Source organism: Schistocerca americana, chromosome 4, assembly GCF_021461395.2.
Source record: "Schistocerca americana isolate TAMUIC-IGC-003095 chromosome 4, iqSchAmer2.1, whole genome shotgun sequence".
Classification (NCBI taxonomy): domain Eukaryota; kingdom Metazoa; phylum Arthropoda; class Insecta; order Orthoptera; family Acrididae; genus Schistocerca; species Schistocerca americana.
The window spans coordinates 553,399,794-553,424,543 of NC_060122.1; the positions used below are offsets into that span (position 1 = coordinate 553,399,794).

General features: G+C 42.4%; 1 protein-coding gene across 1 annotated transcript in view; it reads left to right on the plus strand.

The window, feature by feature from the left end:
- The window catches only part of LOC124612927 (UDP-glucosyltransferase 2-like), a 692,550-nt gene that overhangs the window by 608,496 nt on the left and 59,304 nt on the right, over positions 1–24,750 (plus strand). The window contains exon 4 of the mRNA XM_047141425.1: positions 13,338–14,162. Within this exon, the coding sequence (XP_046997381.1) occupies positions 13,338–14,162 (825 nt within the window). The remainder of the gene's footprint in view (positions 1–13,337; positions 14,163–24,750) is intronic.

Below are 24,750 nucleotides of genomic sequence, written 5' to 3' on the forward strand. Positions count from 1 at the left end.
ATTCTGTCTCCCGTAATAATAATTATTTTGGTTCCCATATTGTCTGTTTCTCTGATTGCCTCTGTGATAGTCATTACCACGGAGAGGTGATGTTTCCCTGTAATTATTACTACTCTGCCAATGGTTGTCATACGGGTGGTGTCTGTCTTGGTCACGATTTGTGTTGTGAGAATAGCCTTGTCGTGTACAGTTATTATTTCTGTCATCGCGGAATTGCGACGGATGTGACCTGTAATTATTGTGTTCCTGTTTTCGCGTTCCGCGATTGTCAGTGTCAATTTCTAATTCTTGTAAGAGTCCCTGAAAAGCTTCAATGTCGTCTTTGCAACGTCCTGCCAAAATAATATGTCGCAAATGTTCAGGTAATTCGATTAAGCATATGCGGATGAGTTCTGAGGGGCTGTATGGGTTTGACAGGTACTGATTCTTGTGCAACACATCTTCAAAATATTTCACAAGACTGGAAAATTCAGACTGTTCGAAATGTTTCATTATTATGATGCTATGTTTTACGCGGTCTTGTGTAGCTTGAGACCAATATGCTGAGAGGAAGGCATGATAAAATTCTCCTTCTCTGTGACAATCGTGAATGACCGATCGCATTCTTTCGGCTGGTTCATTCTCTAAGTAGCCATACATAAATTCTAATCTGTGCTCTAATGACCAGTTGGGAGGAAAACAATGAGAGAATTGATGGAGACACGCTTGTGGATGAATGTCATTGCCAGAATTCTTAAATGTTTTGAATTTACGTGTAGTAATGAACAGCTTATAGTCAAAATCATCGTGTCGGCGAGTAGCATATCGGTCATTCTTACGTCGTGTCGGCGGTTCCATCTTAAAATTCGGTTCACCTTGCCAATTTCTTTCATAATTTCCGAAATGCCCTGTTTTATTATTTTGTGGCTTTTCCGTATTTCTAAGTCCCTCTTCCCGTGTTGGAGCGCGAGTGTCCTCTGAAATATGTAATTTTTGTATTACTTGTGCCAACTGATCTTGTAGTTCCCGGATTTCTCTTTTGTGTTGCGTATTAATTTGATTCTGATTTTGTTTGAATTTCTTAATTAGTTTATACTCTTCTGTGTCAGTGATGGCTACAGGTCTTGTGCCATTCAGATCATAATCTACCTTTGTAGATAAATTAGTCAACTGATCCGAAAGTTCGGCTACTTTCTCCGATAGTGTACTTATTTCCTCAGTGTGTTTTTCTGAACCAAGTTTCGGTGTGTCCATTTGTGTTGAAATCGTATCTACTGTGTCCTTTAAGTTTTCCTGAGTTTTTGCAAGTTACGTAACCGAATCGGTAGATGTAACTGAGTCAATTTTAGCTTGGAAGGTCTCATGATTTTCTTGAACAATAGTTTGCAGTTCTTTTATGGCTGCTTCGTGATTCTGTAATGTATTTTCATGCCGCGAAAAAATAGGTTGGAAATGCTCACAAATTTGTGTTTTTTACGTCTTTACAGACTTTTTGACATTTCGATTCGAGTTTATGTAACTCAGTAGTTAAATCTTCACGTGTTTGTTCAAGCGTATGTTCCACTGAGTCTAACTTTTGAAGCTTTTGTTCCATTGCGTCCAACTGTTGCTGTGTTTGTCTCTGGTGTTGCTCCATTGTGTCTAACTTTTGAAGATTTTGTTCCATTATTTCTAACTTTTGAAGATTTTGTTCCATTGTGTCTAACTTTTGTAGCCTTTGTCCCATTTGTTGCATTAACTGTAATAACAATGCACTGGTGTCTGAAACATGTTCCTCAGTGCTTTTCGGCAGTGAAGTTGCACCGGCAACATTCACATTTTGACAAGCAGAAAATGTGTCTTGACTTATTTGAGAAAACGGTGAGGACCCGAAACATGAATCTGCAGTATTTGCAAGATTGTGTCCTGTCATTCCCGATTCCTGAGGTGGGCTGTTGCCGACCGATCGATTGATAATGCTTCCCTGTTCACTAATTGTTTCACTGTCTACATCATTGTTTGCCGCCCGCTCCATTTCCCTGTGCACAATTACCAAATTACTATGTTGAACATTAGTTAATTCATTACACGGTGGCGCTAACACACTGCTTTCGTCTTCACTGTCATTTCTCAGTTTACTTTGGAGCCTAGTATTACTTTTTTCACACGCCATAATTGTCACAATATTTCACACGATAACACAGAAAAGCACAATTTGAAGAGCAAAAATAAGAAAACCCATTAACATAGCACTGAAAATAATATCTAGTTAATCGCAAGCGCAGCTGCGAAATACTTGGTGCAAATCTATATGCATGCCACAACTGTTTTACTGTACAACAATGAAAGACTGCAACTACAAAGGAGATTCTCTCTAGAATTACGCACTAGCAATAAACAAAAGCTACACTAATTACACAAACTACAAGAAAAAATCAGAAGATTCCAGTGAGGTATCCTCGGCTAAGGGTCGACATATGAAACGTCCCCTTTGAACAATTATACATGACTGTGCTTAAACTGACACACAATATTTTTAGCGCAACGCAATCTGACTTTCAAAAATCCCTACAAAAGAATGGCCATGACTAACATTAACCTATACGTTTCACAAATCACTTACCTCACAAATATCTTCGTTACTCGAACTACTGCAATACAGCGAGCACCACTACTGCCATCTAAATAAAAGATTCTAACTACTGAAGGCACTAACTACTGATAGGCATAGTTAGCAAATGAAAGATTTTGATAGAGAACAAATAATGTATGTACCTTAATAGTGTTCAAAAGTCATAACATATATATCAGTTCGTGACATCCAGTCTTACAAATGTACTGTTTCTGATGGGCACACGTCCAGATCATCCGCTCTCAAAATTCCGCCTTCTCTCTCCCCACAACCACCACTGCTGGCGGCTTACCTCCAACTGCGCAACGCTACGCGCTGTTAACATCCAACTGCCCAACACTACAATGGCAGACAACAATGCAAACTAGCCACAGACTGCACACAGCACAGCCAGTGATTTTCATACAGAGCGCTACGTGGCGTTACCAATAAGAAAACCTAAACAGCCTACTTACAAAACAAAGGCGTTTTCCGTTGCGACGGGATCTTCTCATGAAATTTCGACCACCAGTTTTCTCCTCCGATTGTGAAAACATTCTGTTGGCACCCACCTACATAGGGAGAATTGATCATCACGATAAAAAAAAGAGAAATCAGGGCTCGTACAGAAAAATTTAAGTGCGCGTTTTTCCCGCGTGCCGTTCGAGGGTGGAACGATAGAGAGACAGCCTGAAGGTGGTTAGTTGAACCCTCTGCCAGGCACTTTATCGTGAATAGCAGAGTAATCACGTAGAAGTAGATGCATATGCAAATCGGCATGAATGACGCCAGCCGCTTGAGTTCTGAGACCATCCTCGCCTACTTTCTGCGGATGGATGATATGGTGAAAGCTGGGGTGTAGGCGAAGCTGACTATTTGTAGCATCATACCCAGGGTTGATCTTGCTCCTCTGGTTTCGAGCAGAGTGGTAGATCTGAACCAGAGACTCAGACGAATCACAGACGGTGTCGGATGCGAATCTCTCGACCTCCGCTGTCGGGTGGAGTGTAGGGTTCCACTTAATAGATCAAGCGTGCACTACACGCAGGAAGTAACTACTAGGACAGCGAAATACGTGTGGCATGCACATGGAGGTTTATTAGGTTAGAACACCTCCGTTGGGATTAGAGACGAACTACCCGCCAAAATCAGTTATATCAGTCACAATGTTCGTCCACGCAGATTGGATATAGAATAGGTTAATATGATATTAGTAGCTGCAGGAACATCTAAGGAAAGATCTTAGAATTAGTATCGCTTATCGAAGTTTATAGTTCCCAGATAGTATTAGGAACAGAAAGTTGGTTGAAACCGAAAGTGAATAGCAACTGAATCCAAGGTCAAATTGTAACATTTATCGTAAGGATAGGTTAATCGCCAACGGTGGCGGCGTAATTATTTCAGTAAAGAACTCGATAATATTTAGCGATGTTGTCGTGGATTAAATTAATGTGGGTTAAGAATGATATCGGATGCTTTTATAGACCGCCTGGCTCAGGAGCTACAGGAAATACCGTTAATAATTTTCCTGATCATGCTGTTGTAATCGACGGCAACGTCAACTTGCCAGGTATAGATTAAGAGAGTCATGCTATCAAAACTGGTGCCAGAGACACGGAATCGTGTGGCATTATCCTGAATGTCATGTCCGAAAATTGCTTAGGACGGATAAGTAGAGAACCAACTCTTGAGGGTGTCTTAGACCACCTAGCAACAAACAGACCTGAACCTACCGCAACAGTTATCGCAAAGGACGGTATCAGTGATCATAAAGCTGTGATAGCAACTACGATTATCGTTATTATAAGGATTGTTCAGAAAGATAGGGAAATATTTTTCCTTAATAATAGTGACAGGATATAAATTGCAGTATACATGAGTAGTCAAATGAGGATGAAGAAGTAGAGCACAAATTGAAAAAATTCAAAAGCATCGTATGCTTTAGACAAGTATGTTCCGAGCAAGGTTTTAAGGGATCTGATAGCCGTGTTAGAAAACAACGAGTTTCATCACAGATTCAAGGATAGTCAAAACCTAGCTGACACACAAAAGCTGAACGAAGTGAAAATGAGCGTAAGGAGAGCAGTGAGAGAAGCGTTCATTGACTTTGAAAGTAAAGTTTTGCCAACCGATCTGAGTGAAAATCCTAAAAGGTTCTGATAAATCAATAAGATGTTCACCTGCCACTTTATCGACTTTAGGTCCACGTACTAAAGCATTGATGACCCAGCCATTACCTTACTGATTGGCATCATTGTTGCTCAGGGTAAAGTTCAGAACTGCACCACAGAAAACTGATGGACCAGCAAGACGACTTGTGTGCCTACATAGTTCTCGATCTTGATAGAAATATTGTCTAGTGCTTTATAGACTGTTGGGCGGGTACGCCTTCTCCTCCTATAGTAACGTGGCATCTGTGTGAGCGATCGATGTTTCTGCACGTCCGAAACGGAAAATGGCAGAGAGAAGGCAGAAACTGTTTCACCGGAGAGGATCGTAACACGGTCCCTCTTCTCAATCATGGTACAAACGCCGAAATGACACCTATTGAGATAACCGATCGCGGAATAGAAAAGCAGACAAAATCTCTTAGTAGTGGAAAGGCATTAGGATCAGACGAGATAACTATAAGATTCTATAAACATCATGCAGAAGAACTTGCTCCCCTTCTAGCAGAAGTTTTAGATCGCTGGAGCAAACGACAAGAGAAAATCACAGGTCATTCTCCTTTCCAAGAAGGGTTGTAGGACAGATGAACAGAATTATGGGTCTCATCGTTGAAGTCAATTTGTTGTGAAATTATGGGACATGTCTTTATCGTCAAGAATTATGACGATTTTGGAGAACGAAAATCTGCTCTACAAAAATGAAGATGGATTCCAAATAACAGAGATCTTGAGATACTCAGCTCGCTATGTTCTTCTTGAGATCCATAGCTCTGTAGATAACGGCGCTCAGATGGACGCCGCGTTCCTTTACGTTTGACACCGTCGCACACTCAAGTTTAGCGAAAAAATACGCGCTTACAGAGTATCGGACCAGATTTGGCATTGGGTTCAACAGTTCCGTGCAGAAAGAACTCAACACGTCGCTCTTAACGGAGCAAATATGGCAGACGTAATGGTAATTTCGGGAGTATCCCAAGGAAATATGATAGGAACATTAGTGTTTACAATGAATGATGCGTCGGAAGCTGTTTAAGACCGTTTGCAGATGATGGGGTTGACTATACGAAAGTAACAATGCCATTCGCGAGTGGTACAAAAGTAACCTCCGACACAAACCGTGAAACTAATTAACTACTGAAATTGTTAACCGGGAACTATGTGTCAAAAACTCTCGCCAGTAATGTGAAAGCAAGTACTTTTCAATTACGATTACAGTGTCTGATCTAGAATCAGTATTGCTGTCCTACTTTTATACATGAACACAACTGTGCAAATTACTTCCCTATAGCTACACAAATATTCCACAATCCACCATACGGCGCTTTTCGGAGGGTACCCTGTACCACTACTAGTCATTTCCTTTCCTGTTCCTCTTGCAATTAGCTCGAGGGAAATAAGACTCTCTCGTATCTTGGTGCTCCTTACGCGTAGTGTATATTGGAGGCGGTAGATTCGTTCTGTTGTCGGCTTCAAGTGCTGGTTCTATAAAATTTTCTCAATATTGTTCCTCGAAAACATTACCGCATTCCGACCAAGGATTACCATTTGAGTTCCTGAAGCATGTCTGTGACACCTGCGTGTTGTTCGAACCCACCAGTAACAAATCTAGTAGCCCGCTTGTGAGTTGCTTCGGTGTCTTCCTCTAATCCTACCTGGTACGGATCCCAAATTACTCTAGCAGTACTCGAGAGTAGGTCGCCCTAGCGTCCTATATGCAGTCTCCTTTGTCGGCCGGTGTGACCGTGCGGTTCTAGGCGCTTCAGTCTGGAACCGCGTGAACGCTACAGTCGCAGGTTCGAATCCTGCCTCGGGCATGGATGTGTGTGATGTCCTTAGGTTAGTTAGGTTTAAGTAGTTCTAAGCTCTAGGGGACTGATGACCTGAGAAGTTAAGTCCCATAGAACCATTTGAACCATTTTTGCAGTCTCCTTTACAGATGAACGACACTTTCCCAAAATTCTCCGAGTAAACCAAAGTCGACCATTCGCCTTCTCTACTACAATTCTCACTTTCTCGTTCCATTTCATATCGCCCAGATATTTGAAGGACGTGACTGTACCAAACAGGACAATATTAAAGCTGTATCCGAACATTACGGGTTTGTTTTTCCTACTCATCAGCATTAATTTACACTTTACTACATTTGGAGCTACATGATGTATATGATACTAGTTAAACTAAACTGCATCTGACTATATGTAAATGACACTGAACATAAAGAGTGGTTATCAAGAATGACGTTGTTATGAAACAGTCATACACAATGTTTGTTACACAGATGAGCCCTTTTATAAAACGCATCTCCTGAATTTTGCTAATGCATACTGTTTCTAATTTTCTCGGAAAAGGTTAATTTAGGACCTACAATTTGTTCTTATCTTGCAACGGATAATTCGACTCTATTCTGCCTGCGCCCGTAAAGAATGAGAATTAGAACCACTCCTCTGTCAACTATTATGTAACGTAACTTGAACTCCGTATGTTATATTTATTGTTTTAGAAGTTCAGGTTTACTTACAGTTCGGCTGAAACTACCACAGACAAAGCCGACTGCTGTGGGCCACTAAATCTACTGTGTAGTAGATAGGTCACAATATAGCATATTACCCACCACGCCACTTCAGTGCTCGGTAATAACCACCTGTGATCAACCATACTATCAACAACCGTATCTTTCCTGTAGGACGCAGAAATCAGCGTTCTACACGTGCACCTTTAGTCACTGACGGCCACGATGCACTTTCATTAGCATAAGCGTAGGAGCAACGTCTTTGGATGTTCGAAGCAAGGGTAAAAAGGTCGCCTGGATTTTAATATTTTTCATATGTTTCTTGTATGTACGTATGATGCCATTCATATTAGCAACATCACTGTAAAGGTATTGATGCCTACGTGATGTCGTTTACATAAATGGAATGGATATTATATGACTTCCATGAAGCGTACGAAGAAAACTGTAAGATTTATATGATCTCCCCTTTGTTAATTATTGTATAATCAGTCAGAGCCTGCATAATTAGCAAATAGTTTTCTGTTGTACACACTGGTTAAACAATGTTGTATTTTGTACTGCCTCTCTTGTATATTATCACATTTATAATTACGAGGAGAATCCACACATGTCACCTGATTGTGATAGGATCGACATGAGATTGTGTGTCTGGCTATTCACAAAACTTGGAAATTATTCCAATACATGGGAACTATAGGCTTTATATTGGAACAGTATTACTGTTGTTGCATTAGTGATTTCATATTTGTCTTCGTCAAAGTATAGTAATGTAGTTCTTATTACCTACTGATTGTAACATGCGAGGTAACCGATGGAAAAGTATAGCACATCGAGTATATCAAAAGTGTTCTAAACAATTGTCCTATAGTTAATATCATATTATTTAATGTCCTGTAATCTACAGAGACAAATGGTGTCCTACTTGTTTTCTTATGGGACTCTGCTTACCCAGTCCTGTCAGTTGTACCCATGGTTTGTAACGCCAACATCCAGGAGATACTTTTCATCTTCTATTTCACGGAGTCTAAACTAGCAATTGTTAATGTTATTTATGTAATTGCTTTTCTCATACTTTATTCCAGTTCATACAGTGCTGTGAAGATGGTCTATGGCCGATTCTCCCATATCTTTCAGTTTACACTTCAGTTTTGTTAGAAACTGTGACATGTTACATTGTGTCCATTCTGTCCATGACAGTTTGAAACTAATGATTGCTAATATACACTACTGGTCATTAAAACTGCTACACCAAGAAGAAATGTAACATGATAAACGGGTATTCATTGGACAAATATATTATACTAGACCTGACGTGTGATTACATTTTCACGCAATTTGGGTGCATAGATCCTGAGAAATCAGTACCCAGAACAACCACCTCTGGCCGTAATAACGGCCTTCATACGCCTGGGCATTGAGTCAAACAGAGCTTGTATGGCGTGTACAGGTACAGCTGACCATGCAGTTTCAACACGATACCACAGTTAATCAAGAATAGTGACTGGCGCGTTGTGACGAACCAGTTGCTCGGCCACCATTGACCAGACGTTTTCAACAGATGAGAGATCTGGAGAATGTGCTGGCCATGGCAGCAGTCGAACATTTTCTGCATCCAGAAAGGCCCGTACAGGACCTGTAACATGCAGTCGTGCATGATCCTGCTGAAATGTAGGGTTTTGCGGGGATCGAATGAAGGGTAGAGCCACGGGTTGTAACACATCTGAAATGTAACGTCCACTGTTCAAAGTGCCGTCAATGCGAACAAGAGGTGACCGCGACGTGTAACCAATGGCACCCCATACCATCACGCCGGGTGATACGCCAGTATGATGATGATGATGACGAATACACATTCCCAATGTGCGTTCACCGCGATGTCGCCAAACACGGATGCGATCATCATGATGCTGTAAACAGAACCTGGATTCATCCGAAAAAATGACGTTTTGCCATTCGTACACCCAGGTTCGTCGTTGAGTACACCATCGCCGGCACTCCTGTCTGTGATGCAGCGTCAAGGGTAACCGCAGCCATGGTCTCCGAGCTAATAGTCCATGCTACTGCAAACGTCGTCGAACTGTTCGTGCAGATGATTGTTGTCTTGCAAACGTCCCCATCTGTTGACTCAGGGATCGAGACGTGGCTGCACGATCCATTACAGCCATGCGGATAAGATGCCTGTCATCTCGACTGCTAGTGATACGAGGCCGTTGGGATCCAGAACGGCGTTCCGTATTACTCTCCTGAACCCACCGAGTCTGCTAACAGTCATTGGATCTCGACCAACGCGAGCAGCAATATCGCGATACGATAAACCGCAATCGCGATGGGCTAAAATCCGACCTTTATCGAAGTCGGAAACGTGATGGTACGATTTCTCCTCCTTACACGAGGCATGACAACAACGTTTCACCAGGCAGCGCCGGTCAACTGCTGTTTGTGTATGAGAAATCGGTTGGAAACTTTCCTCATGTCAGCACGTTGTAGGTGTTGCCACCGACGCCAACCTTGTGTGAATGCTCTGAAAAGCTAATCATTTGTATATCACAGCATCTTCTTCCTGTCGGTTAAATTTTGCGTCTATAGCACGTCATCCTCGTGGTGTAGCAATTTTAATGGCCAGTAGTGTATTTAAATACAAAACTATTTTTCTGATATTTTGTCTTTCTTGGCTCTGAGCACTATGGGACTCAACTACTGTGGTCATAAGTCCCCTAGAACTTAGAGCTACCTAAACCTAACTAACCTAAGGACAGCACACAACACCCAGCCATCACGAGGCAGAGAAAATCCCTGACCCCGCCGGGAATCGAACCCGGGAACCCGGGCGTGGGAAGCGAGAACGCTACCGCACGACCACGAGATGAGGGCTTGTCTTTCTTGTACAGTCCTTTAGAGTGGACTAAATGCACCATTAAATTAACAAAACATTTGTAATCCGTACAATGATATTATTGAGTGGTACGTACGAGTCACGGTACTCATTAGCACAGTCCGATAGATGGGTACTAGTACGTCGGAAGCTACGTTGTAATGGCAAAATGTTCATACTGGCGCTGAAGGTATACTCTTGAGAGTATTACGTAAACATTTGCTTACAACCCAGCACAATGTTCCAGTTGGTGGTATTTGACATCGTTGTAATGTCTCATAGCTCAGCAGCTGACGCCAGTTCATAACGGTGTCTTCTTCACACATGTAGGCTACGCAAACGCAGCATTTCGGTGCAATGATTAGCAAAGGGAAAGGTAATCTGCATTTATTTGTTGTGATGCCATTATTTCGTTCAGTGTACATTTTTGAATAACTTCTCAATTGCGTAAAAGTTTTTTACGTTTCTCATTTTCACTCAGAGCCGTAAGACATCCTAAGCAATCTTCTCGAACATTTTCACACAGGACTTTTATTATACGTTAGACTGGTCGTTTTGAACATTAGTTTGTTGTACTGAAGTATTTTTCTTGGCTAGTTGTTCTGAATCTTCATTATCATGAATCCCAACGTGGGATGATACCCGTTGACAGATTGCTTATTACTCTTCCTTTAATAACGAATTTACACTAGATAAACTTCTGGCGATTGTTAACATTTTTGAACTTCCAATTGAATACATACGTTGAAGGGTCGATAGTGAATCACTCAGTTGCACTGCTTTCAGAAGCCTATTTGTCCGTGCACAACTTCTGCGCAATGGAATACTTACGCATTTGGATACCTCTACGTGATACAGCCCAGTTAACGCGAATTTGTTTCAAATGAGTTCTTGATCGAACTTCCCATATTTAGATTTCTGTTTGGAGAGAATGTGAAGAAAGGATTTCAAGCAAGGTCATCTTACAGTGCTACAGTGGAATGCAGGACGCGTGTCCCAGTCAAAGGAATGTCCGATCACGAATGTGGAATGTTACGAAAACAGTATTGTAACTTCTTCCACAAAGCCAAACATCTCTGTGTCGAACTCATACGACACAGAAAGGAATTTCGATGACATTCTGTCTTGTTTTTTTTACATCTACTTACTTATTTTCACCATCGGACTTGAATTGTAAATGCATTTGAAAACGCATAAATACTTTCTCTCTCTCTCTCTCTCTCTCTCTCTCTCTCTCTCTCTCTCTCTCACCCTCTCTCTCTCTCTCTCTCCCTCTGTGTGTGTGTGTGTGTGTGTGTGTGTGTGTGTGTGTGTGTGTGTGAGACAGAGAGAGAGAGAGAGAGAGAGAGAGAGAACATGCGTTTCTTTGTTTCCTTTTTTTCACTTAAATAATAAATGTCAATTATTTTACTGTTATGAAAGAAACATGTATATATTATTCCGTATTTATTAAAATTTCGTAAGATAAACTCACTCAGTTATTTTAATCTCGTTATAAAAACTACACGCTCACACAAATCGCATATACAGAAAAACATTATTAAATACAAGATAGTGCTCTTGACTTACAGAATTTTTGTTGTTGTCAGTTATCTTTTTGCAGTGTCCCTCCTTTTGTCCATGTAAGTAATATTTTACACATTTTCATACATCTATCTCCACCAGCAGCTTCCCAGACCAACCTTAAAACGGAACTTAATAAAATTGCTATTTCAGTAATAGATAAATTCTTGCAAACAACCGTCCACAGCACACAATAATGCTGTTCTCTGCGCACATAGTCGTCAGTACAATATCCCATTTTTATTGTCAAAGAGATGTAGCTTCAGAATTTTAGTAAATCGCTGACAAAAATGAGCAGTAATTACGTTTGTCTCACTGGTTTATTTACGATGTCAATGGTTAGCGCTTTCATCGGTCGGTAGTAGCATGTTTCAGCGACTCTCTCCTGTTATTTTGTACAAATTCGTTTTGAAATCCTACGTTTTACATTCACAATGCTTGAGGACGTACATTCGTAAATTATTCCCTAATTTCACTCGAAAGTTAACAATGCGTCTGCTGAAAGAAAAATCACATAGTATGTCAGGACAATGTGTTCCCTGACATCCACCTTTCCCTTTCGACTTTTACGGGATGATAACCTCAGGAATTGGGTCTACTCCACCTTTAATAGGAAATAAAAGCTCCTAGGATAAATAAGCAGCGAAATTTACGTCCAAGTTGTGAGAAAATCCTCATGGTTTTACGTAAATGCAGAATACACACACACATTCACAATTGTCCCTGGTCGCCGAAGCCGGTTCTCAGTGACCAGGATCAGTTGCCATGAAACTTCCTGGCAGTTAAAACTGTGTGGTGGACCGAGATTCGAACTCGGGACCTTTGCCTTTCGCGGGCAAGTGCTCTGGAAGGTAGGAGACGAGGTACTGGCAGACGTAAGCTGTGAGGACTTGGGTAGCTCAGATTGTAGAGCACTTCACCGCGAAAGGCAAAGGTCCCGAGATCGATTCTCGGTCCGGCACACAGTTTCAATCTGCCAGGAAGTTTCATATCAGCGCACACTCCGCTGCAGAGTGAAAATGTCATTCTGGATCAGTTGTCATGTGTGTGAGTTGTGCTTACGTGGAAGTGTATGTGTGTTTTCTACGTTAGAAGAAGGCCTTTTGGTCGAAAGCTCACATGTTTAGCAGTCTTTTTGTTGTGCCTGTCTACTCCTACACCTATATCTACATCAACATTTATACTACGCAAGCCATCCAATGGTGTGTGGCGGAGGGCACTTAACGTGCCACTGTCATTACCTCCCTCTCGTGTTCCAGTCGCGTATGGTTCGCGGGAAGAACGACTGCCGGAAAGCCTCCGTGCGCACTCGAATCTCTCTAATTTTACATTCGTGATCTCCTCGGTAGGTGTAAGTAGGGGGAAGCAATGTATTCGATACCTCATCCAGAAACGCACCCTCTCGAACCCTGGACAGCAAGCTACACCGCGATGCAGAGCGCCTCTCTTGCAGAGTCTGCCACTTGAGTTTGCTAAACATCTCCGTAACGCTATCACGCTTACCAAATAACCCTGTGAAGAAACGTGCCGCTCTTCTTTGGATCTTCTCTATCTCCTCTGTCTCCTCAGAGGAGATGTTTAGTACCAATCTGTCCTTTTCATAATATAGTCGTTGTTCCATTCTGGATTTTCGGTTGTTTGCTTTCTGTTTAGATGAATACGTGGGTGCTGGTGGCAGCCCTGCTCTGCGCCGCGCCCCTGGATCCAGCTGGTGCGGCAAACGTGCTGGGCCTGTTTCCGTATCCGGGCGCCAGCCACTTCGTGGTGTACGAGCCCCTCATGAAGGCCCTGGCTGCTCGAGGGCACCGAGTGACCGTCTACAGCCACTTCCCGCAGCGCCAGCCGTCGCCCAACTACACGGACGTCAGCTTGGTGGGCTCCATGCCCCTAGTGGTAGAGAACGTCCCTTTCTTCCCAGGGATCGGAACCAACAACATTTTCACAGACGTGTGCGGTATCGAGGCGACAGCTCTGAACACGTGCGAGGCTACACTTGAGTCTCGCGCTATGCAGGAACTTATGAAATCCAACGAGTCGTTCGATCTCGTCTTTACTGAAATGTTCCACTCCGATTGTATGCTGCCTTTTGTGCACAAGTTCCAGGCACCCCACATCGCCATGTTCTCGTCCGTCCACATGACGTGGACCGATTACCGGTTCGGCAATCCGACTAACCCTTCCTACATCCCTACCCAGTTCTCTCCAGGAATCTATAGGATGAACTTCCTCCAGCGCCTGAAGAACACGTTCTTCTCCGTGTACCTAAACTGGTACTACGACTGGTATGTGGAGCCTGCCATCAACGCTATGGCAGCGAAATACTTCGGCGAGTCGCTACCACCAATGGACGAGATTGCGAAGAACACCAGCCTCTTGTTGCTGAACACGAGTCCCGTGCTGAACCTTCCTCGGGCCATGGTGCCCGCGATAGTGGAGGTGGCTGGAATCCACTTGCCGCAACTTAAGAAGCTTCCGCAGGTCGGTATCATAGCTGCTGGCGCTTCTTCCGGCTTCGTGTTGCAATACTCCTGATAAAAGACGATGAATTTTTCTCGGGCTATCATCCGAGCCAAGGCGGCGTTGTACGGCAATGTGTCCATAAGTTTCCTACTGGTCAACTTCAGGAGAAGTGTCGGATTCACGTTTATTGCATGTCTGCAGTCGAGACAGAGCAGTCTGTGGTCCAGCGGCTATAAAGACACACAATGAAAATGAACCCGACACTTCACCTGAAGATGACGAGTGCAAACCTGTGAAAACGTTATCGCCAACGACGGATTTATTCGACTAATAACTCGGGAAAAATTCTTCATCGAGATTCGCCGAGAAAGCCTCCGTTCCCATGTACTCCCTATTAAATTCCGTCGATTGTTAATAATTGAATAGCAAATGGCTCTGAGCACTATGGGACTTAACTGCTGAGGTCATCAGTCCCCTAGAACTTACAACTACTTAAACCTAACTAACCTAAGAGCAACACACATATCCATGCCCGAGGCAGGATTCGAACCTGTGACCGTAGCGGTCGCGCGGCACCAGACTGTAGCGCCTAGAACCGCTCGGCTACTCCGGCCGGCAATTGAATAGCAGCCTGGGTTCTGATTTTTAGGCCGCAGCTCGTGGTCGTGCGATAGCGTTCTCGCTTCCCACGTACGGGTTCCCGGGTTCGATTCCCGGCGGCGTCAGGGATTTTCTCTGCCTCGTGATGACTCGGTGTTGTGTGATGTCCTTAGGTTAGTTAGATCTAAGTAGTTTTAAGTTCTAGGGGACTGATGATCATAGATGGTAAGTCCCATAGTGCTCAGAGCCATTTTCTAATTTTTATGTGAGCGTGACTCAATAGATAAGCGCTAATTGGGAGTCGTATCTAATCAGAAAGCTGCTGCACAACAATATCAAACACTATGTAGAGGGGCTCTTGCATAATCACTGTCAAGATAATTTACACTGTTTGAGCGATGTATTCTAGTTAGACACCAAGTGAGACAGACATTACTTTCGTCTTAGACTTCCAATTACTGTTAATTTCAACACGATTATATACTTTGGTATATCGTCACACGCTGTAACGATAGTTAGCGCCGGCCGAGGTGGTCTCGCGGTTCTAGGCGCTCAGTCCGGAACCGCGCCACTGCTACGGTCGCAGGTTCGAATCCTGCCTCGGGCATGGATGTGTGTGATGTCCTTAGTTAGTTAGGTTTAATTAGTTCTAAGTTCAAGGGGACTGATGACCTTAGATGTTAAGTCCCATAGTGCTCAGAGCCATTTTCATAGTTAGGGTACACAGTCCTCACTGCAGTCTATTGAGCGGCTGGTTCGGTTGACGCGAATGCGTATTTTCGTCACTCCGTAAATGTCCTTAAGACTCTTCGGTAATGTCACTTGTCGCGATTCTGTATAATGTTTCTGTAGCGTTGTACTAGGGGTCAACAAGCAGCGGTGAGAACACACTCAGCCGATAGGACGAGCTACTTTCTCCCGCCATTCCGACCACGATATGCCCACTGACCGAAGGCTACGCCCTGATTATTATTATACTCACTCACTTAGCGCTCGTGGCACTTGGCAATCGATTCTGCCTACCGTCGACCCGTGTGAGGCAAAACGTGTTTATCTCTGAGCAGGGGATGGTGGACCCCTTACAATGGTCAATATGATACAGCTCTTTTTTCTTGCCGTGATGTAATGATAAAGTGAAACTGCCCGTCGTTTCTTTGGACGTCCTAAAGATCTTCCTCCGGTTCTTTCAGTTTGTGAATATTTTTGTGTACACTGCATGGGGAACATCACACCACATTATTTTTCCGTTAATTTGCGTATTTTCTCTAATTATTTAATTTCTTCAATTTCCTTTATCCGTTCGTTACAATTATAATCTGTAATGGTAACTCTATCCTAGAAGAATGTAATTATTCCAGTTCCAAAACAGGCAGCATAACGAAGCTGGCTGTGGAGAGATTTAAATGTTGAATTTTGACGTTGAATGTGCCTAGTGCTGGGCGGCTGTAATTAAGCTTTCACTACTTGCGCTATTGTAGACGGGAAACTATTTACCGTGTGGGAACCCAAATTTACAGGAATGCTGTTCGGACTTTGCGCTGCATGATTTGCTTTGTTAGCAGTGTTAGCTTCACGATTGCCGTTAGGTGCCGGTGCTGGTACGGCTGCGGAGGGATGAAACACGGGCATCCGCGTGCATTACAGTTGCTGACAGTCAACATAGATCTGAGCAAGGTGAGCAGGGCAGGTTGAAGAACATGATTCGAACATTCGAATTAACTGGTGATTTGGGCATTGCTCCTGGGAGAGGACGACAGCCATTTGCGCCACAAATTGCTCAAGAAGTAACTGTCGCCATGGCTGAGAATTCTGGACGTAATGTGTGGTCTTCAGTCAGTGCACTTACTGTGTCACCACAGCTGAAAATTCCACGGTATACCATTCAAAAAGTGCTATAAAAATTGTGAAATGTTAACTCTAGTGCAGTTCCAAGGTGTCGTGAATGCAGATGACCGTCACATTGCGCAACGTCTGTAACCCGGAATTTAAAAATGCTACGCAATTAACAGATATTACTCTGTCGCGTGCAAACTAGAAGGTGTTTCTTTAAATTATTTATTTGTTATTTCTCTTCTGAATGTCCTTAACAAATGTTTCGACGAAGTTACATTGTCCTGAGATCACTCGTTTTTCATGGGGGCCCTCTCGTGTAGCGGAAGTTAAATCAGCCACAAGTTAATATGGAGGCCCTAGAATTAGGTAGAAATTACAACTAAACTAAACAGATAGCTATGCTAAAGACGTTATTGTTAACGGATAAAACCGCACTAATGATATCTGCAGCAGAACAACCATAGTCGCTACATCGCCATAATACTAAGCGGCCGAGTTGCTTCATGCTGAAGTTAAGGGTTTAAAATTGGACATCTTAGAGCAAATGCAGATTTTTAAACACCTGCAGTATGCCAAAGACGATGTCCTTAACGATCAGCTCCAATAAGAAAACAGAAATTTCTTTGAAGGTTTGGTTCCCTTACTTAATTCTTCACATTAAGTTACATGACGTGGAAGTTGGTTGACACACGCGCACGATGTTGATTGTTCACGGATGGTAACACGAGCCCCCCTCCCCCCCCCCCCCCCCCATTTTGGTACGTTTTCCCTCCTACCGTGTTGAGGGTTTGGTTAGCCAAGAAGAACACCATTTGTATTTTCTTATTGCTGCGCGCTTTTAGGAGGTATTTTATATATCTTCGTTGGCTTCTATGTAATTATAAGTTCATGGAGTCAAGGTATGTTATAAATCTTTTAACTTCTGATTACTGCCTGGTCGGCTGCTTAGTATTATGGCGATGTAGCGACTATGGTTGTTTCTGCTGCAGATATTATTAGTGCAGTTTTATCCGTTAACTGTAACGTCCTTAGCATAGCTATCTATTTAGTTTAGTTGTAATTTCTGCCTAATTCTAGGGCCTCCATTATTAGCTTGTGGCTGATTTAAAATGCATGCACAAAGTTTGTCGTGCGTTGCTATTAAATATGTCTTAATTCCCGCATCATCGCTTTTATCATTTGCTCAATTTGCTATTTGTGTGACAACGTTTGGCAATCTGTTAGGTCCCGATCCGTGTTAACTTTGTAATCCCGCTCCCATGCATAAGAAGAGCGTTTCCTGTCCGCGCGCATGCGCAGTGATTTCGATAGCCGCGCATGTGAGCAGCCTGCGGTGCCTTAGTTCGGTGGAGAGCCCGTGACCATCGTACGTTGGCTAGGGCGAGGCAGCACACACAGGGTTAAGATAAGTACTATTATTGACTTGGTGCATATGTACCATGTATTGTAGGTGTTGATTTTAGCTTTTGACTATGCCTATTTAGGCAAGCTGTTTTATATTTGTTCTGAAGAAGGCGTGGTTACCCACACTGAAACCTAGGTAAACACCAGGTAGTTTGTGCAATCGAGGCGGATTTTTCATAATTATTTTGATACTTAAGATTGCTGACACGCTGCAATGCTGAAAGTTCACTCATTAATATCTACAGAAGCAAATTAACTCAGTCATGGTTTTGAGAATGCTACGACATGACAGGTTCCGGAATGTACACATAATTTCCTGTAATCGAAAAGCTGTCAAATTTAAAATTCCCACTGAGTTTTATTCTTGCACCAATGAGCAATGACCTGCGTTGTTATGATGGGTTGCAGTCCGGAAACTAAACGATGGACGCCGCAGAAAATCCATTTCAACAAATACAACATTTAAATACGTAAAAGTACCTAACATAATCACTGCCCACAGACATATCAAAGCACATCCCCCAAAAGATACGCAATATATAAGCAGTGGCTAACAAAAATTAAAAAAAAAAAAAAGAGCTGGAGTTAGCGAACAGTAATGGTTGAAAAATAATACTATGACAAACAATGACAAAAAGAAATTTTTATTCCAGTCACCATAAATACAGCATTTATGATTACAACATATATGTTTATATACTATCTGTATCTCTACACTGGCCGGCCGCTGTGACCGAGTGGTTCTAGGCGCTTCAGTCCGGAACCGTGCTGCTGCTACGGTCGCAGGTTCGAATCGTGCCTCGGGCATGGATGTGAGTGATGTCCTTAGGTTAGTCAGGCTTAAGTAGTTCTAAGTCTAGGGGACTGATGACCTCAGATGTTAAGTCCCATAGTGCTAGAGCCATTTGAACCATTTTTATCTCTACATTGCATGCGTTTCTCAAGGAACAAACACCGTTCTGACGATTGCAGCTGTTGTAAATATTACGAAGTGGATTCGCAGTTTGCGGATACGTTTTGACGTCACCTGCCTGTGACACATGAAACTCTGTGCCGACTCGAACCCGGATTTCCCGCTGAATGCGAGCTGCCACCTTAACGACTTCGGCTATCTGCGCTCGCCCCTAGCACTGACGCGAACCTTCATGTGCCACGTTGTCCACGACTCTTATGTTGGCACATTTCGTGATTCCCACAGAGGTAGAGACAAATATTTTATTTTCGTCGTTGTAGCCCGTCAGTGATCTGATAATAACAACGTCTGTGTTCATGTAGTGTCCGTATCATTACACTACAATGTCCTTCAGACATGTATGCATTACGAATTGTGTGAGCATAAGAGCTGTGGACAACGTGCCGTATAGAGGTCTGGGTCGGTCCTCGAGGCGTATACAGATAGCCCAAGTCGTTAAGGTGACTGCTCGCGTTAGGTGGGTAATCCGGGTTCGAGTCCTGGTATGACACAAATTTCAGTATATCACAGACATCTGACGTCAATACGTATTCGCAAACTGATATAGAGAGTGAGAGACAGAGAGGGAGGGAGAGAGAGAGAGAGAGAGAGACAGAGAGAGAGAGAGAGAGAGCTTATCTGTGCTTTGCGGGTGACGTTTAATGACGTCAGCAGCTGTGCGTTGGCTGTAACGTAATCATAACAGGTCCGTCAGTGGCAGTCTGCAGCTGTTTCATACTGTTACCTAGAGCATGATCCACTAGACGGTAATACTATTGTTCAGTCGTCTTCCTTCTGGTATAGGCTGGTCGGAAACAGCTGGTACTGTATAGTTCATATGCGTACGACGATAACATTTTGAACACATGATGCAGTTAATAACGCCAAGTGCACAGTGTTTGAAAGCGTACGGTATCCACTACAACTGCCAGGTCGCGAAGCTGCAGTTCATCAGTTTTGCCGCACGTATCACATTCGCGAATTCAGCCTGGCGAATGACTTTCAAACGTAGGGAACTGCTTTATTACTTTTATAGCGGCTGCTAGTGTTTTAATCCGCACATGTCACAGCAAACAATTTAGTCGAGCAGTTGTGTATCCAAAAGAATTAACAAAATCATTTTAATAGTTAATGAATCATAACACGATAAAAGTAATGCATAGTTACTCTTTACAAAACAAGACATCTGAATCAGCAAAGATAATAAACCAAAGAAAAATATACCACTCACAATCAGCAAATGTCTTCACAGTAGATAGGGAGACTGTTGTACTTTGAATATAGTGTACCCTATGCTGATAGTGTACATGATCCTTACTGATCGGTGTTTACATCTAGTGACTGTTTTTAGAATCACATGAAAGAATATGCACTAAAGACCACCTTAAACAGCTGCCAGTCTATTGTTTGTGTTGTTGTGAGATATGAGGTTGGTTTTCGAGTGGCGTTCGAAAATATTTGTTCTCCACATTTAAGTGTCTTTTAATATATTGAAGCTACTTGAATGTTATTGTTAATTCTTCGACTGCAGAGTTTTATGACGAGTAAAATTCTATAAATTTTTAAAACTCGTTACATAACGTGTCAACGGTTAAGCCGTGCTCCAAAATGCGGTATTTCCAAATAAACTGAACCTCTTTAGTATGTAAGCAATCCTACCAGTGTTGAAAGTGGAAATTTACGTTGGTTTGCAACAGCCTGTATTTCTAAATATATTTAACTTGTAACTGGCTTTGGTAATAATTCAGCTAAATTTAACTTCATTTACTGATCATTACTAAGCAGTGGAGCAGAAATGTAACAAACATAATTTAATACAGTATTGTCAAGATTTCCTTTGTTGCAGCACTTTTAAATTTCAATAGAATATTTGTCCCTAGGCACGTGACCATGTTGTACCTTGGAACAGTTTTCCAGATTTGGAGAAACCGTACTTTTTCAAAGTAATTTTTGCAATTTAGGAAGAGGACTGCAGCTCTCAAAAAGTGAATGCTACCACTGAAAAATGGAAAAAGAAAATACGTTAAACTTGTATTTTTGAGTGGCCTATAGACGAAAAAGTGTTCCAAGGTGCCACACTCTCCTCTGCGGACAAATGTGAATATTGTAAAGTACTGAAACGGGTTTGGGTTCTAAAGAAATGTAAGAATACGAGAGCTAATACAGACTCTACAATTTATGTCAGAAGATAGGCCCAAGAAGGGCGAACCTACGTTTGTCACATTTCTAGATTTAGAGGAAGCATATGATAATGTTGTCTGACATACTCTGAAAGTAACAGGGATAAAGCACAAGGGACTGTCCCCAGTGTTATTCAGTCTGTACCTTTAGCAAACGGTAAAGGTAACATAGAGAAATTCGGAAAGGGAATCTAGGTACAAGGAGAAGTAATAAAAGCCTAGAGGTTTTCCGGTGGCTTAGTAATTCTGTCAGAGACGTCAAAGAGCTTCGAAGAATAGTTTAACTGAATCGATCGCTTATTGAAAAGATGTTATAAAATGGAAACCAACGAAAGTAAAAAAGGCAATGGAATGTAATACAATTAAATAAGGGGATGCCGACAGAATTAGTACATTGATGTATAAGTTCGTAGCATTTTTGATTTGCTGTTAGTATGTTATCGATTATCATTTTTTGTTTGAAGTTCACTGTTGCTATTTCCGTTTACACAATTTCCTTTAGTCATTTAGTGATATGAGTGGAGCTGTGGACGCTACAAAACGGAGTGCTAAGTGAAGAAATGGGAACATTTCCAACATATTCTTCTTTTTGAGTTCAATAGAGGGGTGAAAGCAATCCAGGCAAGCAGAAACATTTGCGCCGATTATTAGGATAATGTAATTGGATAGAGCACGGAAAGAACATAGTTTTATTGTTTTAAGGAGGATCGTTTCGCCATTAGTGACTCTTCATATTCAGGAAGACCTACGGGGTTTGATGAAGATCATTTAAATGCAATAATCCACAATGACCCGCGGCAGGTTAGCAGAGAACTGGCAAATGTGATGAACTGTGGTCATTCGAGAATCATGCGACATTTGCATGCAATGGGAAAGATTCAGAAATTGAGTGTAGGGGTACCACATGCTGATGGTTTGTCCTTATTCGCAATTGGGAATTCATTTAATATATTTCGTAACGGCTGTAGTCGCCGCAGTGCCTGTTCCTTTAGGGATGCACACATGTCCAAAGGAATTTTGCATCGTAATCAGAATAACACAGAGACTGCAATATCGTATCACTGCTGACATTCATTGCCAACAACTGAGAGGTCTTTCAGAATCAATGCAAGAACGACCAGGGGGACTGTGTGAAGTGAAGCTATTCCACGAGAACACTCGCCCGCTGACAAAAAAACACTTCACAACAAAATGGTTCAAATGGCTCTGAGCACTATGGGACTCAACTGCTGTGGTCATTAGTCCCCTAGAACTTAGAACTACTTAAACCTAACTAACCTAAGGACATCACACACACCCATGCCCGAGGCAGGATTCGAACCTGCGACCGTAGCAGCAGCGCGGCTCCGGACTGGAGCGCCTAGAACCGCACGGCCACCGCGGCCGGCCACTTCACAACAGTTGGATTGGAAAGTCATTCGCACCCACCTTATTTGCCTGACCTTACGATCTCATAGTTTTACCACTTCTGCTCTCCTTCAAGGAACTTCCTTTCCGGATGAAAATGCACTCGACGACTTCTTCGCTTCAAAACCACGTGATTTCTACAGTCGCGGAATCTGAATGTTGTCCCACCGTTGCAAACTGTTCTAAATCGTGAAGAATATATTACTGATGACAAAAGTCCATGTTACGTCTTTCTGTTGTGTTTATTAAACTTATGGAAGAGCACTACGAAGCAACCCAATAGATTAGGAAATGAGATATTAGAAACTGATCGCTGTGTTTTGGTGTTTGGACAGTAAAATAAGTAACGATGGCCGATGTAGAGAGGCTATAAAACACGTTTTGTCTACTTCATGAAAAGTGTTTCTGAAGAAGAGAAATTTGCTAACATCGAAAAAATACTTAAAAGTCTATTCTGAAGGTATTTGTCTGGAGTGTAACTTTATAGAGAAGTGAAACGTAGACGACAAAAATTCAGACAAGAAGAGAATAACAGCCCTTGAAACGTGGTGCTAGAGTATAATGTTTAATATTAGTTCTGTAGATCGAGTAACTAATGACGAGCGGCCGCGGTGGTCTAGCGGTTCTAGGCGCGCAGTCCGGAACCGCGCGACTGCTTCGGTCGCAGGTTCGAATCCTGCCTCGGGCATGGATGTGTGTGATGTCCTTAGGTTGGTTAGGTTTAATTAGTTCTAAGTTCTAGGGGACTGATGACCACAGTAGTTAAGTCCCATAGTGCTCAGAGCCATTTGAACTAATGAGGAGGTGCTAAACAAAAACGGAGAGAACAGAAATTTGCAGTATAAGGGGCAACCAAATATGTCAAATGTCAAATGCCTCTGAGCACTATGCGACTTAACTTCTGAGGTCATCAGTCGCCTAGAACTTAGAACGTATTAAACCTAACTAACCTAAGGACATCACACATATCCATGCCCGAGGCAGGATTCGAACCTGCGACCGTAGCGGACGCTCGGCTCCAGACTATAGCGCCTAGAACCGCACGGCCACTCCGGCCGGCTGCAGCCAAATAAAAACGAGACTTTCTGGCGAAATAAATAAAAAAAATTATAGATTTTTTGAAAAGAGAAAAAATTATGGATATGGAACTGAAACCTTAGAGTTTTTGAAAGGCTTTTTTACGGACTGTATTGACCGGCTTGAACACGGACAAATTAAGTGCTGCGTGAAATTTGCTTGTAATATAATTTACAATTCCGATTAATTGCATTTTTGAATTCTACGTCGTTGTTGATTTACTCAGAGTTCTCACCTTAGACGCATAATTCGTCCTTCTGCCACAATATTAATTCATTGGTCGCCATCGATGTTCTTCTCTTTGTCGACCGTGTGTGTCTTCCTGAGTCGGCATAGGTTCACTTCACGAAGACGGTGGAAACCAAGGAATACAATGCTACGTCGCTTTAAATAACTCTCATAAAACTTAGATACTTCTCACTATTTTTTATTCACAACACAATAAGACTTGCTCTGCTCGTCGCACAAACCATAAATACTAACAAGATGGCTGCCTTTCCTCACACACCAAAAATTACGTCCATCCCCTACAAGGTAACAATCGAAAGTGTCTCTTAACTCCTTGAAGTATGAAACAAAAGAGAATCCAATATGAACATTACAGAGATTATATTCTACATCCCTCTCAATTTAATCTTTGGCGCAGCCTTTAAGGTATCTTATGTCTCTGCGTCGGGATGTGTCATTACAACCTACAGAAAAAAGTAAGTAAAATGTTTGTTATTTCAAAAGTAATCCCCATAACTATTACTGTAATTACTGTGAGACAAGCCGGTCAGTGCCTTTATGAAAAAAGATGTGTTTGCCTAAGGAACCATCATTGTACCCACGCATGCACCGTTTCGTCCGTAACAAATCGACGGCTACGAATTTTTCTTCGGGACTCCAAAAATATCGAGTGGGAATTAATGATGTTTAAGTGCTTCCCGACGAAACCTCTGCAGCGTACTCGAAGCAACCGCGACCCGCCCACAGTTTTGCCAAAGCTGTTTCGAATATGCTGTAGAAGTTTCGTTGGGAAGCTCTTACACATCCTCCCGATTTCTCCCACGCGATTTCCATTTTTGGAGCCCCGAAGAAAGGTATTCGTGGCCGTCGATTAGTTTCAGACGAAGAGATGTGTGCCTGGGTACAATCATGCTTCTGTAAGCAA